Below are 23,624 nucleotides of genomic sequence, written 5' to 3' on the forward strand. Positions count from 1 at the left end.
CCCTCCCTGGTATTCTCCAGGCAAGAACACTGGAGTGGGTTGCCATTTCCTTCTGTAATGCATGAAAGTGAAAAGTGAAAGTGAAGTCGCTCAGTCGTGTCGGACTCTAGCGACCCCATGAACTGCAGCCTACCAGGCTCCTCCGTCCATGGGAATAGCAATTATGACTGAGAAAATTATTATCTGGTGTTGTCAGCAAGTGAACTATTCTGCTGTATTAGATATTTGACTAAAACAAAGCAATTATATGCTATGAACTTTAAGGTAGTAGAAATAATACGTTACATACAATAATAGATATATATTAGCTACAATGTAATTTAAAATCTGTTGAAACATAAAATACTGTGTAGTATGCTTGTGATCATATCTAATGAACATCAATTAACCTATAGAAGCAAATAGAAGTCATTCCAGGCAAAAGGATATATGCTCATTAATATCAATCTGTAGTTTAATGAAATAAAGTGGGCTTTATCAAAAATTTTTAAAAAAGAGAAAATGAGAGAGTGAAAATGAGAGAGCCTCTATGAGACTCGTCTGAGTGTAGAAGCCAGGCTCCTGCCCTCCTGCAGATGCTGGGAGACAGGGTAACCACAGGTGTGGGCTGGAACAAGCTGGAAATTCTCCTGGCAACCTGAGCTTGCTCAGGCAGGCACTTTAAGGCAGTCTCACATCATCCTAGGGATGTGGCCTTGAGCTGTCCTAAGTAACTGCTAGTATTTGTTCAGATATTCAGGCCAGGGCTCAGAATTAGTCAAGAAGAGACTTCAAGTGTCCCGGGTCAGAGTCTGGTCAAGGGGAGAGTCTTTGCCATTCATTAGATGGAGCTGCTAGTAACATCAAAAAGAACATACCAGAAGTTAGAGTGGGATATCATCCCAACCCAGGGATCAAACCTGCATCTCTTATGTCTCTTACATTGGCAGGTGGATTCTTTACCACTAGTGTCACCTGAGAAGCCCCATGAGATGGCAGAGTAATGAAAGAAGAGGGGGGATAAAGGCTGGTAGCCAAATCAGTTATATGAGAAAAGCAATACAAATATGGAACATTTTTAAAAGAAAAGGACCAGGAAAATGTATAAGAATACCCTAGACAGGAAAACTAGAATAGCGTTAATCTCTCTCTCTCTCTCTCTCTCTATATATATATATATAATAGCATAATCAAGAATCTGCTACAAAGAAGAAACAAACATGTAATATGGCAGCAAAATGAAAGCCAAGGGCCAGCACCACTGTGCTGCCATAAACTTGGTTCTTGGGTCTCCCATCCCTGCCCACACTGCGGGTCAAGGTCATGATAGGCAGTCGTGGGAAGGAGGCTTGAGGTAGTTGTGCCCAGGGTAGGGAGCAGAGCTTCGTTACCTGCAAACCAGCATCTCCTCCTCCATGGAAGTAGGCATCTCAGGAGCAAAGGGCACCATGGGCCCCTTGAAGGAAATAGTCTTTATCATAGTCATTCCCAGAACCTTTACGTCTTACCTGTGATAATCCATGAGGGACCCTATAGCAGAAAAGTGTTTTTAGATTATGGTTTTCTTCTAAGGGGAGGAAGGGGGTGCTGGAAGCAGTGTTGTAGAAACAGTACTCCTTGAAACACACATGGGAGGTGCTGTGCCCATCTTCCTGTCCTTTGGCTCACGAGTGATGCTGCGCCTGCAGTCTGCACCCAGCCAGTGAGTGTGTCCCTTCTGCCTGGTACAGCCCACCTCCAGGTCTCGACATAGCTTCCTCCCCATCTCTCCATTCGGGTCTCACTCAGGTGTCCTATCCCTGACCCCTTGGCCCCCTCACTCTCCATCCCAAAGCAATTGGTCGCACTTTGAAATGTTCCAGGAGACTTGTTTGTTACATTCTTGTCTATTCCCCCCATTACGATGTAAGTCCATTTCTTGGGTGTGTTGCTCTATCCCTGGCATTTAAGACAGGGTCAAAGGAGCAGATGGAGGAACCAACACTGATTTAGGCCTTTCCTTTGACAGGGTGGAAGATCACGACGACCTCATGCCAATATTCCTACACCATGACACCATCCTGAAGGAGACATATGGCGAGTACTTCCTGGCTGAGCTCATCGAGGCCCAAGACGAGGAGAATCACGCTGTCGTGTGTGAGGTGCATGATAACTCACCTGGGGCCCACCCGGGAGAGGGGTGAGAGGAGGGCAGCCCTGGTCCTGGTTCGAGGAACATCCTTGGAGCCACGACGTCACCCGCTTCCCCAGGGTTCCCGCTCTAGGTTTTTCAGGTTTTACGAGGCCCTCCCAGATGCTCAGTCTTAACAGGTTCAAGCCTGAACTAGACACAGCTGACTCCAAGTTCCCGGAAAACAACTTGGGCAAACATCTTATCATTTGGGCTATGTGCCTCTTGGCGGATGTGCAAGTCATTTGTATAGATAGCAACAGTTAAGGCAAGCTTAATCAGTGATGCCGCGCCCCGGGTGTGATGGATTTAACGGATTATTACCCTCAGTATCAGAACGTGAATTCTATCTCAGAAAAAATTCCTGATTCCAGGTTGCAGTCAGAACAATGAAATCAATCTTTTGGGGGTAGAGCACGTCAGTATCTTGAAAACGCTCCCCGTATACTTCCCTTATGCAGTCCAGGTGGTGAAACATTGATCTATATGATGGAAGAAGACACATCGGAAGAAGGCCAGGATGGGGGCTTTCCCTGGTGGTCCAGTGGTTAAGGCTTCACCTTCCAGTACAGGAGATGCAGATTCAATCCCTAGTTGGGGACTTAAGATCCCATATGTCTTGTGGCCAAAAAACCAAAACATAAAACAAGCAGTATTGTAACAAATTCAATAAAGACTAAAAATGTTCCACATTTAAAAAAAAAAAATTAACATCTTAAAAAAAAGAATAAGATGAGTTTAGATGTTCATAGAGGTTTAGTTTCAGGTGAGAACCAGACTTAAAAATTAGATTCAGATGTACTAGTGCATGATAGTTGTTTCTTCTGCATTGAAAGACTTCATTTTTTTTTTTTTTTTTGTCATATTTAGGTTTATGTGTTGTCTTTTAAGGACGTTTGTTCAAATATTGTCATTTGACCTTTGGCTCCGGGCTAGTGACAGAAGGAAGGATCAGGAAGCATTTGGGCCCAGCAGCACCATTTTGAAAAACCACGTCTTACACGATGAGTCAAAAACTGTGTGTGTGTGTGTGTGTGTGTGCGCGTATGTGCTGAGTCGCGTCCGACTCTGCAGCCACACGGACTGTAGCCCTCCAGGTTCCTCTGGCCATGGAATTTTCCAGGCAAGAATAAGAGAGTGGGTTGCCGTTTCCTACTCCAGGGGATCTTCCCAGCCCTGGGATCGAACCCCCATCTCTTAAGTCTCCTGAGAAGACTCAAGACATTTACCACCTGAGAAGCCCTGATAGTTAAAATGATTCATACAGACCCAAATAAGCTTTTAATGATCCCACTGTACCCATCCAGTTAAGTCAGTTCTTTGTTTTTTAGAGAAGGCATTTATTTATGTATTTATTTTTCCAGCTTTATTGAGATGTAATTGACATATGACATTGTGTAAGATTAAGGTATACAGTGTGTTAGTCTGATGTACTTATCTTGCAAAATGATCACCACCTTAGCGTGAGCCAGCACCTCCATTATGTTACAAAATTATTAATACTGTTTTCTTTTGTGGTGAAAACATTTAAGATCTACCTCTTAACCACTCCTAGGTATATAATACAGTGTTATTAGCTGTAATCATCATGCTGTACAGTAGATGCCCAGAACTTATTCATCTTATACCTGAAATTTGTATCCCTTGATTAACAACTCCTGATTCAGTCTGGGTAGCTTATCTGTTTCTGGGAATTTGTCTGTTTCTTTTAGGTTATCCAGTTTGTTGGTGTATAATTAATCATAGTAATCTCTTATCCTTTGTATCCATGAAATCAGTTTTAACACCTACTCTTCCATTTCAGATTTTGAGTGTTCTCTCTTTTTCTTAGTCTAGCTAACAGGTTGTCAATTTTGTTTATTGTCTAAAAATACAGCTCTAAGTTTTGCAGGTCTTTTTGATTACTTTTCTGGTCTCTATTTCATTTATTTCTGCTCTGCTCTTTGTTAATTTCTTCCTTCTGCTAATTTTGGGCTTCTTAATTTGGTCTTTTTCTAAAGGTTGTAAAGTTAGGTTGTTTATTTGAAATCTTCCTTTTTTTCTGTTAATGTAGGCATTTACTACTATAAACTTACTTCTTAGAACTGCTTTTTGCAGTATCCTGTAAATTTTGGTTTATTGTATTTCCACTTTTGTTTGTTTCAAGGTTTTTTTTAATTTCCCTTTTGATTTCTTCTTTGACCTCTTAGTTGTTCAGGAGTATATTAAATTTTCATATACTTGTGAATTTTCAGCTTTCCTCCTATTAATTTCTAGGGTAATACCACTGTAGTTGGGAAAGATACTAGGTGTGATTTAAATCTTTTTAATGAAGACTCTTGAGAGTCCCTTGGACTGCAAGGAGATCCAACCAGTCCATTCTAAACGAGATCAGTCCTGGGTGTTCTTTGGAAGGAATGATGCTGAAGCTGAAACTCCAGTACTTTGGCCACCTCATGCAAAGAGTTGACTCATTGGAAAAGACTCTGATGCTGGGAGGGATTGGAGGGAGGAGGAGAAGGGGACGACAGAGGATGAGACGGCTGGATGGCATCACTGACTCGATGGACGTGAGTCTGAGTGAACTCCGGGAGTTGGTGATGGACGGGGAGGCCTGGCATGCTGCAGTTCATGGGATCGCAAAGAGTCGGACACGACTGAGTGACTGAACTGAACTGACTGAATGTGCTAAGACTCATTTTGTGATCTATCATATTCTGTATCATGGACAATGTTCCATGTGTTCTTGAGAACAGTGTTATTCTACTGCTGTTGGATGGGATGTTCTGTACACATTTGTTAGGTCAGTTTTATCTAACGTGCACATCGAGTCTAACGTTTCCTGGTTGATTTCCTCTCTGGATGTCTATCCATTGTCGAAAGTTAGCTATTGAAGTCCCCTGCTAGTATTGTATTGTTGTCTATCTCTCCCTTCAGATCTGTTAGTATTTGCTTATCATAGTTAGGTACTCTGATGTTGAGGATATATATTAATATATTTTTGATTGTTATATCTTCTTTTTTTATATTTTTATTTTATTTTTTAAATATAAATTTATTTATTTTAATTGGAGGCTAATTACTTTACAATATTGTATTGGTTTTGCCATACATCAACATGAATCCACCATGGGTATACACGTGTTCCCCATCCTGAACCCCCCTCCCACCTCCCTCCCTGTACCATCCCTCTGGGTCATCCCAGTGCACCAGCCCCAAGCATCCTGTATCCTGCATCGAACCTGGACTGGCGATTCGTTTCATATATGATATTATACATGTTTCAATGCCATTCTCCCGAATCATCCCGCCCTCTCCCTCTCCCACAGAGTCCAAAAGACTGTTCTATACATCTGTGTCTCTCTGGCTGTCTTGCATACAGGGTGATCGTTACCATCTTTCTAAATTCCATATATATGCATTAGTATACTATATTGGTGTTTTTCTTTCTGGCTTACTTCACTCTGTATAATAGGCTCTAGTTTTATCCACCTCATTAGAACTGATTCAAATGTATTCTTTTTAATGGCTGAGTGATACTCCATTGTGTATATGTACCACAGCTTTCTTATCCATTCATCTGCTGATGGACATCTAGGTTGCTTCCATGTCCTGGCTATTATAAACAGTGCTGCAATGAACATTGGGGTACATGTGTCTCTTTCAATTCTGGTTTCCTCAGTGTGTATGCCCAGCAGTGGGATTGCTGGGTCATAAGGCAGTTCTATTTCCAGTTTTTTAAAGGAATCTCTACACTGTTCTCCATAGTGGCTGTACTAGTTTGCATTCCCACCAACAGTGTAAGAGGGTTCCCTTTTCTCCACACCCTCTCCAGCATTTATTGCTTGTAGACTTAGATCACAGCCATTCTGACTGGCATGAAATGGTACCTCATAGTGGTTTTGATTTGCATTTCTCTGATAAAGAGTGATGCTGAGCATCTTTTCATGTGTTTGTTAGCCGTCTGTATGTCTTCTTTGGAGAAATGTCTGTTTAGTTCTTTGGCACATTTTTTGATTGGGTCATTTATTTTCTTTTTTAAAAAAATGATTTATTCATTTATTTTTGGCTGTGTTGGGTCTTCATTGCTTTGCGTGGGCTTTCTTTACGGCAGTGAGCGGGGGCTACTCCTTCTTGCAGTGCACAAGCTTCTCACTGCGGTGCCCTCACTTGGCTCGGAGCATAGGAGCTAGGCGCACAGGTGTCAGTGGTTGCAGCACTTGGACTCAGTGGTTGTAGCACATGGGCTTGGTTGCTCTGTGGCACGTGGGATCTCCCCGCACCAGGCAATGAACCTATGTCCTATGTATTGGCAGTCGGAGTCTTACCCACTGCACCACCCGTGAAGTCCTATGATATCTTCTTGATGAATTGATCCCTTTATCATTATTTAATAACCTTCCTTGTCTCTTTTTGGGGGGCTTACAGTCTGTTTTGTCTGGTATAAGCATAGCTACCCATGCTCTCTTTTGGTTTTCACCATCATGGAATATATTCTTCCATCTCTTCACTTGAAAATGATGTGTATCCTTAAAGGAAGTGAATTTCTTGTAGGCAGCAAATTGATAGGTCTTGTTTTTTTATCCATCTAGCCACTCTGTGTCTTTTGTTTGGAGAATACAATTCATTTACACTTAGAGTAATTACAGGTAAGGACTTACAAATGCCATCTTACTGTTTTCTGGCTGTTTGTAGTACCTTGTTCCTTTCTTCCTGCCTTCCTTTATGAGTTGATGATTTTCTGCTGTGAAATGGTTTGATTCCTTTTTCTTTATCTTTTGTGAATCTACTGTAGATCTTTATTGCATGGTTACCATGAAACTTACATAAAACAGCTTACAGACATAACAGTCTATTTTACACTAAAGACTTAATTCAATTGCACACAAAAGGTTTACCCTTTTACTTCCCTGTGTTTTTAATATCACAATTTACCCCTTTTTATATCCCATATTTACTAACAAATTATTGTACCTATAGTTATTTAAATATTAAATTGTCATCCTTTAATCTTTACACTAGAGTTAAGTGGTTAATGCTTTGCCATATTAAAGTTTTATAGTATCCTGAACTTGACTGTATACTTGGTTTTACTATTGTGTTGTATATTTTTATATATTTTTGTGTTATTAGCATCCTTACATTTCATCTTGAAGAACTCCTTTCAGCACTTCTTATAGGGCAGGTCTAGTGGTGAAGAATTTTCTTAGCTTTTTTTTGTCTAGGAAAGTCTTTCATTTTTTAAGGACAGCTTTGCTGAGTGAAGTATTCTTTATTGGCAGTTTTTATCTTTCAGCACTTTGAGTATATTATCCTGCTAATTCCTGGCCTGGAGGGTTTCTGCTGAGAAATCTGCTGACAGTCTTATTGGGGGGGTTCCCTTGGAAGTCACAAGATTTTTTTCTTCTGCTGCTTTTAAGATTCTCCTCTTACCTTTGATTTTTGAGTTTTATTATAATGTGTCTTGGGAAGGATCTTTTAAGTTGATTTTGTTTGGTGACCTATGGGTTTCATGAACTTGGGTATCTATATCTCTCCCCAGCTTTGGGATGTTCTTGGCCATTATTTCTTTAAATAAGCTCTCTGCCCCCTTTTCCCTCTCTGCTTGTCTTGGAACTCTGGTGATTCACAAATTGGTCCTTAGGATCGTATCTTATAGATCACACAGACTTTCTTCAACCCTTTTCATTCTTTTTACTTTGTTCTCCTTTGACTTGATATTTTCAAAGTTCCTGTCTTCAGTCTCACTATTCTTTCTTCTGATTGATCAGGTCCACTGTTAGATGCTTTGTGTTGTATTTTCATGTCATTCATTGATTCTTTGGCTCCAGAATTTATGGTTGATTCTTATGGATTCTCTTTTGCTAAACTTCTTATTTTATTTGTGTATTGTTTTCCTGATTTTGTTGAACTGTCTGTGTTTTCTTGTAGCTCACTGTCTCCTGAAAACAGCTTTTTTGAATTATTTGTCTAGTGCGTTGGAGAGTTAACCATTTGTCCTTGTCTTTGGGTTCAGTTATCAGAAGACTATTGTGACCTTTTGGTGGTGTCATATTTCCTTGATATTTCACGGTCCTGGAGTTTTGCATTGCTGACTTCACGTTTGAATAGCAATCATTTCCTCTGGTCTTTGGGTGAGAAATACCTTCTCTCAGCCCTGCTAGAGATTCTGAGGTGTCCTTTTGTGGTACACCTCCTCTGTGCCTCTTGCTCTCTCTTTTGGCAGAATTTTCAAGTTGTTTATTTTCTATGGGCCTCCAAAGCACCAGGTTGAGTGTTTTGTCTTCCCAGAGATGGCACTAAAGCTCAAGTTTGTAGAATCTTCCTGGACCACAGATTAGACCGATTTTCTCATTATGCTCCTTAGCCATCTGCCAGGTCTGCCCACGCCACTCCTAGGAGTGTACATGAGAGCTGCCACAAGGTGGGCGGGTGTGGGGATAAGGCATGTGGGACATTCCTGGGCCAGTTGGTAGGATCCATGGGTGGGGTATTCCCAGCAGCTCATGGGTGGGCTTCTTGATGGAATCCGTGATGCCTGTTAATGTCCTCTGAGGGCCCTACCTGCTGCTGTCTCAGATTCCTTCCTCCCCCACCCTCCAACCCAGTCATGAGCTCCTAATTTAGTACTCTAAGCCTGGCAAGAGAGAAATGAGTCCCTCTGGCAGCATCCTGCATAGCTAGGGAAGCCAGGCACTCCCTTACCCCCATGGGACAAATTATGGGAATAAATCTTGGCCTAAGCTGTACTGCCTTGGAGGATGGATGTTGTGGGGAAAGGCAGACTGTCTTACCCTAGTCTAGGATATCCAAACTGGTTTTTGTTTTTGTATTTTGCTCCAAATGGATCAGAATCTTCTCCTCTGGAAGTCTGAACTTGATCAAAGGCTGTCGCATCCATGAGTGATTGTCTCAGGCACTGTTCTCAGGAGCTCCTGGACCGAGGCTCAGAGGCGCTAGAGTCACTTCATGGGCCTCTGCAGGGTCCACAACCACGACTGAGGTCTGTCTGCCTATTTCCCAGTTCACAGGCAGGTGAGACTCCCCCCAGGCCCCTTGGTGGATGGTGCTGGATCCCACAGCTCCCTCACATGCACTTTTGTTCGTGCATGGAAGCCAAATATCTGCTGCTGAGCAGGAGACAAAACCAAGGGATGTCTTATCACTATGATACTGATATCACTCTGGAGAAGGCCTTTAATTATTTGGTTTCATGATGCAAGTTAGAACCCAAGTCTCTTGAGTTTTAGTGCTTGTGAGAAGCAGCTATAGCAGCCTCCTCACTCATTTCCTTCCCTCTCCTGTCACGTGTTACAAGCTTTCAGTGTGTGAGAACATCAAAGCAACATCTCCGGCTGAGAACTGCAGTCCCATCCCTGCAGGGATCCTTTGGTATCTCTAAAGACACAAACGGAGTCCAGTGTGATCTCTGTGTGTTCGGTGGAGATGTGACCACAGGCCTCAGTCTTACGTGGATGGTCGAGAACAGGACATGTCCATGGCGAGCAAGCTGACCTAGGATCTGGGAGTGAGTCTCTGGTCTTCACCAAGCCATATTAGGTATCTCAGCCTGTTTTGGGTTCAAGAGCAGTGCAGTCACCACCCTCCCACTGACCTCCCAGGACCCTCTTTCCAACCCCTGTAGGCTTACTCAGGCTGGCCGTTCGGCAGAAGTGTTCTGGGGTGAGGGGGAGGGAGGTGCACTCGCCCTGGCTCATGGGAGCCAGTTGTTAAATCTTCAGGAACTTGGCAAACTGATTGTTAAGCATAGCCATTGTCAAAAATTAAGTGATATCAACTAACAGTATAATAAATTATACTAAAAGCAAAATCAATAAATCCTCAAAAATCAGTTCAGTTCAGTTCAGTTGCTCAGTCATGTCCGACTCTTTGTGACCCCCATGGACTGCAGCACGCCAGGCCTGCCTATCCATCACCAACTCCTGGAGTCTACCCAAACTCATGTCCATTGAGTTGATGATGCCATCCAATCACCTCATCCTCTGTTGTCCCCTTCTCATCCCACCTTCCATCTTTTCCAGCATCAGGGTCTTTTCAGATGAGTCAGTTCTTCACATCAGGTGGCCAAAGTATTGGAGTTTCAGCTTCAACATCAGTCCTTCCAGTGAACACTCAGGACTGACCTCCTGTACAATGGACTGGTTGGATCTCCTTGCAGTCCAAGGGGCTCTCAAGAGTCTTCTCCAACACCATAGTTAAAAAGCATCAGTTCTTTGGTGCTCAGCTTTCTTTATAGTCCAATTCTCACATCCATACTTGACTACTGGAAAAACTATTAGCCTTGACTAGGCGGACCTTTGTTGGCAAGCTTTCTGCTTTTTAATATGCTGTCTAGGTTGGTCATAACTTTCCTTCCAAGGAGTAAGTGTCTTTTAATTTCATGGCTTCAGTCACCATCTGCAGTGATTTTGGAGCTCAAAAAAATAAAGTCTGCCACTTCTTAATTCCAGCTTGTGCTTCATCCAGCCTAGCGTTTCTCCTGATGTACTCTGCATATAAGTTAAATAAGCAGGGTGACAATATACAGCCTTGATGTACTCCTTTTCCTATTTGGAACAAGTCTGTTGTTCCATGTCCAGTTCTAACTGTTGCTTCCTGACCTGCATACAGATTTCTCAAGAGGCAGGTCAGGTGGTCTGGTATTCCCATCTCTTTCAGAATTTTCCACAGTTTGTTATGATCCACATAGTCAAAGGTGTTGGCACAGTCAATAAAGCAGAAATAAATGTTTTTCTGGAACTCTATGCTTTTTTGATGATCCAGCAGATGTTGGCAATTTGATCTCTGGTTCCTTTGCCTTTTCTAAAACCAGCTTGAATATCTGGAAGTTCATGGTTCACATTCTATTGAAGCCTGGGTTGGAGAATTTTGAGCATTACTTTACTAGCGTGTGAGATGGGTGCAATTGTGCGGTAGTTTGAACATTCTTTGGCATTGGCTTTCTTTGGGATTGGAATGAAAACTGACCTTTTCCAGTCCTGTGGTCACTGCTGAGTTTTCCAAATTTGCTGACATATTGGGTGCAGCACTTTCACAGCATCATCTTTCAGGATTTGAAATAGCTCAACTGGAATTCCATCACCTCCATTAGCTTTGTTTGTAGTGATGCTTCCTAAGGCCTACTTGACTTCACATTCCAGGATGTCTGGCTCTAGGTGAGTGATCACACCATTGTGATCATCTGGGTCGTGAAGATCTTTTTTTGTACAGTTCTTCTGTGTATTGTTGCCACCTCTTCTTAATATCTTCTACTTCTGTTAGGTCCGTACCATTTCTGTCTTTTATTGAGCCCATGCAAAGATGGGCTCAAAGACCATAACTTTGTCATTATTTTACTATTATCTGCCCTCTTGAAGTCACTTATATTTGTAGTCTCTGTGCAGAAGAATTACTGTAATTATGGCTACTGGGCATCTTTTCCCAGTTTTCCTCTCAGTGACATCATACCAGGAACTCATGATAGGCTGCAACAGGAGTATTTATACCACAGAAATTGGCAACAGTTAGGAATAAGCTTTTCCCGCATATTTGTAACTGCCGCTTAGGAGTTACACTGCACTTTTGGGTGAGCAGAGAGAACAGGGCACAGTCCAGCAAGCCTGCCCCTTCCAGACCCATCCACGGCAGTCACAGGCCACATGTGTGGAAGGCCTGAGAACTGTATCTGCACTGTGCAAGCTGTGGAGTAAAGGGTTTTAACTGAGAGTGCTTTCTTTGACTTCATCTACACTTTGGAGGAGTTCTGAGTTAGCAAAGTTCCTTTTTATAACTTCATCCTGGCTTACCTTGACATCTGGTGTTTACACAAACTGAGATTTCAGGGCAGGGCGGTTGGAGGCCAAGGGCAGCTCCTGGAGACAGATGGACAGAGTGTCTGCCTTGGCAGCATCCACAGCATGGGCAGCAGCAGTCCAAGGAGGCACCACTGACCTGCGGGTGGGCAGAGCCTGCCTGCCCAGCCGTGCCTCTGGCATCAGGCAGGAAGGATCAGAGCTGACAGTTGTTACAATGAGGGCAACCTCACTGTGGAGTATGGTCACCCAGAAAGGTGGGTGATACAGGGCTTTTTAGATGGAAATGTGAATGACACGTTGCACACGGGCCTATTGATGGACCTGCTTATGAAGACTTGGCTACCGAATGTGTGGTTATGATGATCTTAGCCTTATGCATTGTCGTATGGATCCTCATAGGAAAAACAAGCACAGCAGCAAACTCAGTTTTGCTCACTGTGAAATAATGAAAGCCACCCTTGGAGTGGAAAGTACTTGTTACCTGGAAGACAGACAGGAGCCTGCAATCATTACCTTTTCACTGTACAAGTAAAAAAGAAAACATCCATCAAATCAACTATTTTTTTTTTTTTTCTGGAAAACACATACTCACACAAAGATGCATTTGAATACTCCCACAAATTCATATTTAAGAGCAGTGTTTTTCACGTCAGAACGGTAATCACAAAGGAACCCAAAGGAAAAAAGCAGGCACATCCACAATATATCCTCGCTGTGTTGGGTCCATCATCCTTAACTTTGTGAATTGTCACAGCCCCAGCATGAATGACGAGAATATAACAGGTTGCAGAATTGGAGAACGTGAAATCTTTTGTTCCTAATGGCACAACATGTTTTTCTCATTTTCATCAGAATGTGTGATCCATGCCATTTGAAATCAAATTCCAAACACGACGAGCCATTAGTGTAATAGCTCATTACTAACAGCGGTCTTATAAATAATACATTCTTATCGTGCACACACAGCTCGCCGCGAAGCCAGCAAAAGGTATTTCAGGCCATGGAAGTTGCACTGCGCCAGCGTGGCTGTAGATGAGAAGGACATCTCCATGTGAACCAAGATGGATGCCAATTTTCCCTGCCGAGAGGGAGGCTGGCCATCTCTCCCCACACATATGGCAGATGGATTGGTTAATCAGCGTCTGCTGAGTCTCGGGCCTAAAATCACAGAGAAGCCAGGCAACTGCGGCTACGCAGCCTTTGTTCACGCGTGCAAACAAGACAAACAATCACTTGTTATTTGGGAAAAAAATTAAAATGTTTATTTTGGACTTTTATTGAAGTGTCGATGGATTTGTAAAACAGCTGTGTGAATCCAGCCTTTTGCAGCTAGTAATTGGTGGGGGGGGTGCCTGTAAAGAAAAGAAAATGCATGGGAAAAAAATTCATTAAAAAAAATTCCTCTTGTATCCTAGCATTTAGAAGAATTACAGGGAATCTCGTATTTACTTTTCAAACACATCTTGGAGGATGAACAGTTTTAAGCCAGAAGATACATTTGAGAACGAATAGCTTAATAGCTAACTTTTTTTCCCTCTGATGTTTAAAAGAGTGTTGTAGGTTCTTGCTCCACTCTAGGGAGTATTAACCATTTTATCCAACTTGGTATTTATGGGATGATGTCGCATTCTTAGGATCTGGGAATTCTGACAATTGTTGAGCTCTTCTGGCTGAATGGTTGTCTCAAGAAATAAAATCTGAACTCTGGAGGGCTAGAACCCACCCAGTAAATGCTGTTTTCTTATAAGAGCTGTCAGAGTCAAATCAGTTACCAGAATTTGCTTAGAACCCACATAAAGATCAAAGGAATTATTTATGCAAAATGTGTTTATTTTTCTTCTTTCCAATTTTATTGAGCTAGAATTGATATGTAACATTGTATAAGTTTAAGGTGTCCAACCTAATATTTTGATATATGTGCGTATTGTAACATAATCACCATGAGTGAGAATAGTTAACCCAAGAATGCTGTATTCCTTCTTGCCTCTTTTAAAATTTTAAATGCTTTCCTTGCAGAGGAGAGTGAAATCCAGAATTACTAAAGGAACATAGTAAAGAATTTCAATCACAGTCATCAGTCAATAGGGCATTAAACTTTGATAGAATTAAAAATTGTCGTTAATTTATAATATGTCAGTACCAGTAATAGGCCTAGATCAGCTAGTCACTCATGAAAAGATATGTTGTTTCCTCTACTCAGAACACTTATGATCCCAAATGTGTTGCATCTTTCCCACACCAGCCAGCTCTCCAGCTTCTAGTCACCAGCTGGGTGTCCTGCAGTCTAATTCACTTTCTGATACTGCTCAGCCTTAGTGCAGACCCCACAGATTTAGAGCTCAGGCCCACAAAATTGCCCACATCAGGTGCCATTCACAAGCCCCAGATTGTCCCCTGTGCTTTTAACTGACCAGCAATAACTCACGGGTTCCCATGACCCCCTCGGTCATGTTTGAGAACCTGCTGGAAGGGTCACAGAGCTCAGGCGACTCTTTACTTGCCATCATGGGTTCACTGTAAAGGATACAGCTCAGGAACAGGAAACGGAACAGATGCATTGGGTGAGGTAGGGAGGGCGGGGGGAGCTTCCATGTCCTCTCTGGGCCCCCGACTGCCTGGCATTTCGTGTGTTCACCAGCAGGGAGGCTTGGGAACCCCATTGTTTAGGTGTTTTTCTGGTTTTCCATTAACAGTTGATTAAATCTTGGGCTGTGGTGGCTGCACTCACTCTCCAGCTCCTCTCCCCTTCTCAGAGGTCGAGGTGCTGTGTGCTTAGTCGCTCAGTTGTGTCCAAGTCTTAGCAACCCCATGAACTGCAGCCCACCAGGCTCTGTCCATGGGGATTCTCCAGGCAAGAATACTGGAGTGGGATGCCATTTCCTCCTCCAGGGAATCTTCCTGACCCAGGGATTGAACCCATGCCTCTCACATTTCAGGCCGATTCTTTACTGTCTGAGCCACCAGGGAAGCCCCTGAGGCCGAGGGAACATGGCTGAAAGCTCCAACCCTCTAATCACATGGCTGATTCCTCTGGTAACCAGTTCCCATCCTCTGAAAGTGGCCTTATTAGCATAAACTCACGTACCATTGAAAGGGGCTTATTATGAACAATAAAAGACTCTCAGGAGATTATAAGTGTTTTATGAACTTTGAGCCAGGAATGAGGGATGAAGACCAAATATTTTTTATTATATCTCACTGTCACCCTCGTCTTCCCACTGATGTATTCCTCATCAAAGGCCTAAAATGATGAGGGCCATTGTAGGAGGTTTAGAATCAGGTGGGATGCTGAGAGGGCTTCTCTGGTGGCTCAGACGGTAAAGAATCTGCCTGCAATGTGGGAGACCTGGGTTTGATCCCTGGGTTGGGAAGACCCCCCTGGAGGAGGGCATAGCAACCCACTCCAGTATTCTTGCCTGGAGAATCCCCATGGATAGAGGAGCCTGGCAGGCTACAGTCTGTGGGGTTGCAAAGAGTCAGACACGACTTAGCGACACAGCACAGCACAGGATGCTGGGAGGTGGTTATGTTGTAGATCAGACTCACCTGTGAACAGGTGCAGTGAGTTTATTTCCTCAGAACTTTCCACTGAACCTCCTTCCTCTCATCTCCTCCCCATGAGACCATCTAGTCAAATATATGTTCAAGAAAATGAAAGAAATAAGTCTTCCCACGTGGCACTAGTTGTAAAGAATCTACCTGCCAATGGAGGAGCCTCAAGAGACACAGGTTCTATCCCAGCATTGGGAAGATCCCCTGGAGAAGGAAATGGTGACCCACTCCAGTATTCTTGTCTGGGAAATCCTGTGGACAGAGGAATCTGGCAGTCTACAGTCCATGGGGTCACAAAGAGTTGGGCACAATTGAGCACATGCACACACACACAACACACACACACACAAAAATTGAAGAGTACCTACCTGATGAGGAGCAAATTATTAACTTGTTCTAAATTGGGGTCAACCAGATGGCCACTGGAAATAATGGTCCTCCTTGGAACTGCATGGTGGAGGGGAGGAAAGTAGACAGGAGAGTTGGGCTTGCAGTAGGGAAATGAAAGGATTTAGGGCAGGCAGGGGTATTGTTTGGGCAAAATTTCCCCTCAAGAACACCATGACAGCCTCCCTAAGTTCCAGACCCATCTCTAGGATTGTCATTCATGATAATTTTGTTGTCCATCCAAGGTGGTCATCTGTGACATCATTTTTTGAGCCTGTCATGTGTGCTGTGCACTGCGCCTGACCATAGGGTGCTCCCTCCCTCATACAGCTCCAGGTGCCCACGGGCAGGGGCTTTCATGGTGCCCATTCACCTGAGGTTGGATGGTCATGAGATGTCTTGGACATTTCAGGTGGAAGGTGTGGCTGTCGGGTTCATGAGCGTGTGCTCACAAGTGAACCTGGAGCTCCTGCACAAGTGCTTTGACCTGGCACCCTTCCATGGACTCTGCATCCCGCATCAGGACGACATCCTAGAACCACCCCAGGAGTTCAGCATCCACGAAAGTTCAGGTACAGTGGCTGTCGTAGGAGCATGCCGGGGATGGAGCTTTGTGCGCTATGCTGTGCTATTGACTCTGTGCTGGAGCTGGGTGGTGGCAGCTGCTGGGCAGCTCTGTACCCAGTCCCCTTTCAGGGGTGGTTCCTGGTGCATCGCAACCTTGTGCCTGTATCTGTGAGCACAGATGGTCAAGGGGCACGGCCCTGGGTAGACACCACAGCCTTGTTGCCAAAGGTCTCCTGAATTCAGAATGTCTACCTTCAGAAGTTCATTGTTAGAGTCGAGGTAAGTTGTGGTGAAATAATTGATAGTGTTTCAGGATTTTATTTGTGCACACACATATAACCCAGAACCTGAATATGATAAGTGAGTCTTTTAAGTCAAGAACTAGAGAAATTCTGTATGTCCTTAAGTTTTTTATTTTTTTTTAATTGAAGTATAGTTGATTTATAATGTTATGTTAGTTTCAGGTATAAAGTGATTCATTTATACAAATATATTCAGATATATGTATATATGCCTTTAAGTTTTAACCCCAACAATTAGCGCTTCTGTGTTTATGTCATCGACAACTTATTATGTAATACAGGTCTATTGCAAGTAGTCATTTTAAACTTGCTTATTTTTAGCCATCTACAATATTAGAACTGATTTTAAAATCATGTCTGTATTAGGATTTTCACCAAGTGAAATTGGGTCATCTCAACCTTTGGTATCTTAATTTAACAAAGTCTCCCTGCATCCATGAGCATCTTTGAGGTTAAGTGTTTGTTTCTTAAATCAGGGAGATGCAGCAGGGTGTGTAAATCTAGTTCTCCAAACCTAGGTTTCCTCATTTGTGAAATAGGAAGAGTAGTAACACCTCCCACAAAGGGGCGTCGTGGGGTCTGACTGAGATCACTCAGGTCCAGGGCTTTACTCAGCATCTACATCAAACTTAGTGCGCCATCAGCATGGATCCTCATTTTGAGCGGTCATTATCCATCACTTTGTCGTTGGTCTTTCACTTACATGAGTCTTCCCAGGTTAACATCAGGGCATCTTGAATTGCTCTGCTTTCTCGTGTCTGAAAGACTATATCACAATTTTGCTCTTGTCTGCCAGTCTGGGCTCCATTTTTATGTTTATTTTTGAAGACAGCTGTTGCATCAATATACTGTTACTTGGCATTGTTCAGTGTAGGTAATGTGTGCACTTTCTGCGTACATATATTCATATTTAAGTTTTTTGCATAAAATAAATGCTTCTAGATGTCAAAAAAAAGATTGCTCAAAAATAGGAAGAGGAGCATGTTGGAAGCAAGACTGACAAGCAGAGGACTTGTTGATCTAAACAACAGCAGGTGTTGGTTTGGCAGATCTTATTGGCTGGACAGGAAACCAAGTGCATGGAGCTGGTCGGAACGTTCACACAGGTCGCAAAGACCTTTTGGAGCTGTAGCTGGAGAGGGATATCCCTTCTGTATTAATAAGAGCTTTGAGGTCTTTATTGTTTCATGGTGAAGGCTGGCTTGCCCTTGCTTCTCAGCTAAGACATACAGGAGTGTTCTGAAGGAACCTTCAGCATGAGACAGTCTTGAATAATATGTTATCATTGTCACTTTCGAATGTATAAATTCTTCTTGAAGGCAGAAGTCAATAGGTTTTATGGCTTAGTTTTCTCATGCCTAAAATGGAGATAAAAATAGTATCAAAACCAGAAAGTTGTTGGGATGGTTAAATGTTAGAATCTACATGACGACCTTAGCTTTTTGCCAAGTATGGAGTAAGTTCTGAAAAAATTAAGGTTGTTTTCCCTCTCCCCTTGATTGTTGTCATTATTAAAAACAAGTTGAGGGACTTCCCTGGTAGTCCAGTGGTTAAGACTTCACCTTCCGGAGCAGGGGGTATGGGTTTGATCTCTGATCAGGGAACTAAGATCCCACATACCTCTCAGCCAAAAAACTATAACATACGAAAGCAGTACTGTAAAATATTCAATAAAGACTTTTAAAATGGTCCACATAAAAATAAATCTTTAGAAAAATGTTGAAAAGATATGGTTCCCTTTCAGGGTGTTTCTGAGTAGCTCTGAATTACATAGAATGACTGGGATGTTCCTATCTTAGAAACTTCATGGGCAGGAACACAATTCAAAATTTAGATCAAATCCTGGACTTAAAAACACATAATCTGTTTAGCCAAAGTGTGTCTGTTTAGCAAAAGCCCCAGAGATATGGAAACTGGAAGAAGTCTTACTATTCTGTCTCCCACTTTTAATATTTTTACCTAAAATTAGTTGATCTAGGACAGGATGGTAGCTAAAGGAAATAGGAAAATTTCTCTTGTCATTTTGTGTGTCTTATTTATTTTTGAAAATCCAGCTCCACTAATAAAATGGTGATTATGAAGTTTCGTTACCGGGAAACACTATTGTAGACTTCCAAATAACTCAGGGATGGATTCACGAATCTACAGCCCATTATATTGCAGAAAAGAGTCATTGGCACATTTTGCTTTCCCCTTCACATCAACAGCGACAAAGGATGAGGCTCCAGAGAAAACTGGAAATGTGTTATGATCCTGTCCTTTTTTATCTAACGAAAGTCTCAAGTTAAAGGAAATATAATTTCCCTAAAATACGAGCCAAAATTCTTGTTTCAGTGGGCACACACCATTGTGCCTTATGCTTTCAATTCTGTTTATGCTTTTTACCTTTCAAAGGATTTTCATATATATTGTCTCATTTTATCCTCATGATTTGATGTACGAGAGCTAAGAAAGGTGCCTGCGTGTGCGCTATGTTGCTTTAGTCATGTCTGGCTGTTTGCGACCCCAGGGACTGCAGCCTGCCAGGCTCCTCTGTCCATAGGATTCTCCAGGCAAGAATACTGGAGTGGGTTGTCACGCCCTCCTCCAGGGGAATCTTTCTAACTCAGAGATTGAAACCACATCTCCTGGGTCTCCTGCCTTGGCAGGTGGGTTCTTCACCACTAGCACTGCCTGGGAAAGGTGACCCCTGCTGCCCAAATTCACAAAAGGTGTTACAGCTCAGCAGGGGCTGACCCAGCACCCAGCTTATCCTTCCACTTGACTTTTTGTCTAGGGTGGCTGTGATCAAAAACTCCAGTGGTGTGTCTACTATACAAATACATGATCAATTGTTTTCACTTCAATGAATTATTGAATGAGTTACCACTTTTAGGAGCTCTCAGTGACGTGTGTGTGTGTGTGTCTGCGTGTGTGTGTGTGTGTGTTTGTGCTTTGGACAACTCCCATCTTCTGGACTTTTCACCTCTTGTGTCTGTGGGATTTGCCAGGACTGTGCACAGCCAATTTGTCCTGTGCCAGAGGTGGGCAGGAAGTACCAGGACACTGAGACCCCAGGAGCAGCCTCTGATTCTCCATTTCTTCTTTAAAAAATATTGATTTATTTATTTGGCTATGTCAGGGTCTTAGTTGTAGCACGTGGAATCTTTCATTGCTTAGTTGCCCTATAGCATGTGGGATCTTAGTACCTTGACCAGGGATTGAACCTGAGTACCCTGCACTGGAAGGTGTGTTCTTAACCACTGGACCACTAGGAAAGTGCCCCAGCTTCCCTGTTCCTTGTCCCTGCTCCCCTACTGGTATCTTCTCCATCAACTCCCAGATAGACAGTTGTGCTCGAATCCTTGACTCAGGGTCTGCTTCTGAGAGAACCCACCCCAACACACTGCTGGCCTAGTCTTTCCCCACCAGCTGTGAAAACATTTACTTACCACAGCTGAAAGGAGTTGAGATATAAATACCTCAGCTCCCTCACCCCTCGGTGGGATAGCTTTGAGACTTGAGTTTTGCGTTGTTTTTCAGAACTCCTCCAGGAGATGAAGTTACAGCTAGGATCCGCGTGATGACATATGTTTCATTAGCTGCCTTCCTTTCCCTTCTCTCTTCCTAACCTCCCTACCATGCTTCCTGAATCACCTCCCAAATAAACTGCTTGTTCTCAGGTCCTTGATCAAGGTAGGGTCTGTTCCCACCAACTGTGAAACTCACAATTTCATGCAAACTTTCACCCCTCCAAGCAGAGTGACAACATCATGACTCAACATTCCAGAGCTTGTACAGTGGTCCCCATTCTTTATTTTTTCCAACCAAATGATTAATTAAGCAAAGAAACAAAAATGCAGTTTGCTAGCTTCTTTAGGTAAAGATCTTAAAATATTTAAATCTTTGTAATATGATGCTGATTATTTCTAATGATTTAACAATATCAAAGTTACATGATTAACTGTATTTCTGAATACAGAATCCATTTAACCTATATGGAATTTAGTTATCAAGTTCCTCATTCTTTAGCTACTGTAAATATTGTGATCAGCTGCCATCTCATCATTTCAGCTGTTTCCGAAGTTTCCTTTAGTGTAACCATGCACATTCACTTTGCATTTGACTTGGATAATTTGTGTATGATCCCATTCTTTTAGCCACCGGTTCTTCATTTATAAATTATTACACACACTTGTAAATTTGAGTTTTTAGCTACTAAACCTTGAGACTAAATTAGGACCAATGGGAACAAAGTCTGAGGATGCAGATTTTGTCCCAGTTTAAGGAAAATCTAGTAAAAGTTTATTTTTTATTAAGTGGAGTACCTCGTTTAGAAGTGGCCAAGTTCCCCAGACATTGGAAAAATTCATGAATAGTCATAAGTCTCAGGAAAGGGCTTTCTACTTGTATGGGAGGTTATACTGAATGAGACCCAAGATCCCTCAAATGCCAGGAGCCTGAAAGCTGAGGGAACAAGCATCAGGATGCTCCCTCCATATGCTGGCAGTTTATGAATATTTTCCTTCAGTGACAATGAAATGGCTCAAAACAATATGTATTTTTTCCAGTTGGCTCCACCGCTGGCCCGGCCCAGCGATTGCAAATCAAGCTGTGTCTTTTGTTCCCTGCATCATTACAATGAAGACTTTGGAACCAGAAGTGAGCTGGCAATTTTCTTGATGATGCATAAGGCAAAATAGGGCACAGCCTGCATTTCCACAGCTGCCCTGGCATCAACACATTTACCAGTTAAAATAAAAACAAGCGAAAGACGAAACTTTTGTTTGTCATGCAGGCTGGTGTGACCTGGGGAGTGAGCGTCTTGGTTTTGAAAGAGTCCTGCGAAGTGAATCTCAATACATGCCCAGGGGCCAGCACACATAGGCTCCAAGGACCTTGATGTGCCCTTGGCCGGGAGAGATACAATTTCACACAACAGAATCGTGGGTGTCCCTTAGAATAACCAACGCAGCCTCTTATAACCAGCCCACCCAGGAAAAGTACTGCTTACTCTACATTTAAAAGGCCCTTCAAAATATAATTTTCACAACATCTCCACATAGCAATGTTGCCTTTTAAATGAAAGAAAATCGCTCATTGTCAGGAAATGTTCCTTTATGTCTTATTTAAATTCTTTTATTGCACTTACATTTGCTTCTTACTCTCAGTCTCTCCTCTGCAGGGAGAAGGAATATGGAGGGTTAAGAAACAGCAGCTAAATCAAGTCTTATTTAATCAAGTAGCCCAGGTCGTCTAGCCTCTCTTCCTAAGGTTCTATTTTATATGTCTGTGTTGCTTTCTGTTTTATACTTTATTCTTCTTTTAGCGTGGATTCCAAGTGTGGATGAAGCACTCATCTACAGAGCCTAGCAATATTTCCACCAAGATATTTGGATATTGCATCTCAGACCATGTATTTATTAATACCAGCTAGGATGGTCTACAACTACTGAAGTAGTGACCCTCTTGGGCTCTGTATGGATTTGTTCGGACTGTCATAGAAGGGTCCCACAGAACACGGGGCTTAAACAACAGAAAATCATTTTCTCACAGTTCTGGAGATGAGAAGTCTGAGGTCAAGGTGTCGGCAGGGTGGTTTCTTCTGAGGCCTCCCTGTTTGGCTTGTGGATGACTGTCTTTTCCTTGTGTCTTCATGTGGTTCTCCCTTCTGTTCCTGTCTGTGTCCTAATCCCCTCTTCTTGTGAGGACACACAGTGGCTCAAGGGCCCACCCATCTGACCTCATATTACTCTGTCTCTTTCAAGGCCCTTTCTTGGGACTTCCCTGGTGGTCTAGTGGTTAAGACTTTGTTTTCCAATGCAGGGGGTGCAGGTTCCTTCCTGGATGGGGAGCTAAGACCCCACATGCCTTGTGGCCAAAAAACCAAAACATAAAACAGATGCAATATTGTGACAAATTCAATAAGGACTTTTTAAGTGGTTGACATTAAAAAATCTGAAAAATAAACTAAAGGCCCTTTCTCCAGATGGTCACATTCTGAGGTATTAAGGGGTTAGGACTTAAAGCATGAAGTTTATGGGAACATGACTCAACATTCAGTGACACCTAGGATCCTGTGTCAGTGGTTCTCTGGAGCCCTGTTGCCAAGGCTGCAAGACATGGCAGTAATGGCCCCTCTGCCTGATGCTCAAAGTCTAATATACTGACTCGTATTTGTCACAACTTGAATTTCATCTTTTTTTTTTTAAAAAAAAACAACAAATGTCTTTTTGGTATACAGAGGTAAGAAAATTGTATTCTTCTGAAACTTTAGCCACTCTTGCCAGCTCTAGTTTTCCAGAACTATGTGAGTTCTAATGATGTGTTAAAGAAGTTGACAAAACAAATAAATACTTCCAGGCTTATGCCCAGGCTGACACGATTATCTCCACAGTGACTGTGTTGATGAAAAATTAATCAGTCAATCTAAGAAAGAAATGGGAAATTTTATTCGAGCCTGATTGAGGTTTTTAACCCAGGAACAACCTCTCAGACAGCTCCAAAAATGGTTGTACCCGTTAGAAGTCAAAGCACAGTTGCATAGGTTTTTGAGGCAGAGGGCTGTATGTTCAATGATGTAGATAGTTTTCACAATCCAGATTAAGTACAAAGTGGTTCAGTTCAGTTCAGTTGCTCAGTCGTGTCCAACTCTGCGACCCCGTGGACTGCAGCACGCCAGGCCTCCCTGTCCATCACCAACTCCCAGAATTTACTCAAACTCATGTCCATCGAGTCGATGATGCCATCCAACCACCTCATCCTCTGTCGTCCCCTTCTCCCCCCGCCTTCAGTCTTTCCCAGCATCAGGGTCTTTTCAGATAAGTCAGTTCTTCGCATCAGGTGGCCAAAGTATTGGAGTTTCAGCTTCAGCATCAGTCCTTCCAATGAATA

At 42.7% G+C, this 23,624-nt stretch overlaps 1 protein-coding gene across 1 annotated transcript in view; it reads left to right on the plus strand.

The window, feature by feature from the left end:
- CFAP61 (cilia and flagella associated protein 61) overlaps positions 1-23,624 on the plus strand; it is a 250,115-nt gene that overhangs the window by 31,450 nt on the left and 195,041 nt on the right. The window contains 2 exon segments of the mRNA XM_010836599.1: positions 1,988-2,120; positions 16,295-16,454. Of these exon segments, the coding sequence (XP_010834901.1) occupies positions 1,988-2,120; positions 16,295-16,454 (293 nt within the window).

Source organism: Bison bison, unplaced genomic scaffold (genome assembly GCF_000754665.1).
Source record: "Bison bison bison isolate TAMUID 2011002044 unplaced genomic scaffold, Bison_UMD1.0 scf7180017864063, whole genome shotgun sequence".
NCBI lineage: Eukaryota > Metazoa > Chordata > Mammalia > Artiodactyla > Bovidae > Bison > Bison bison.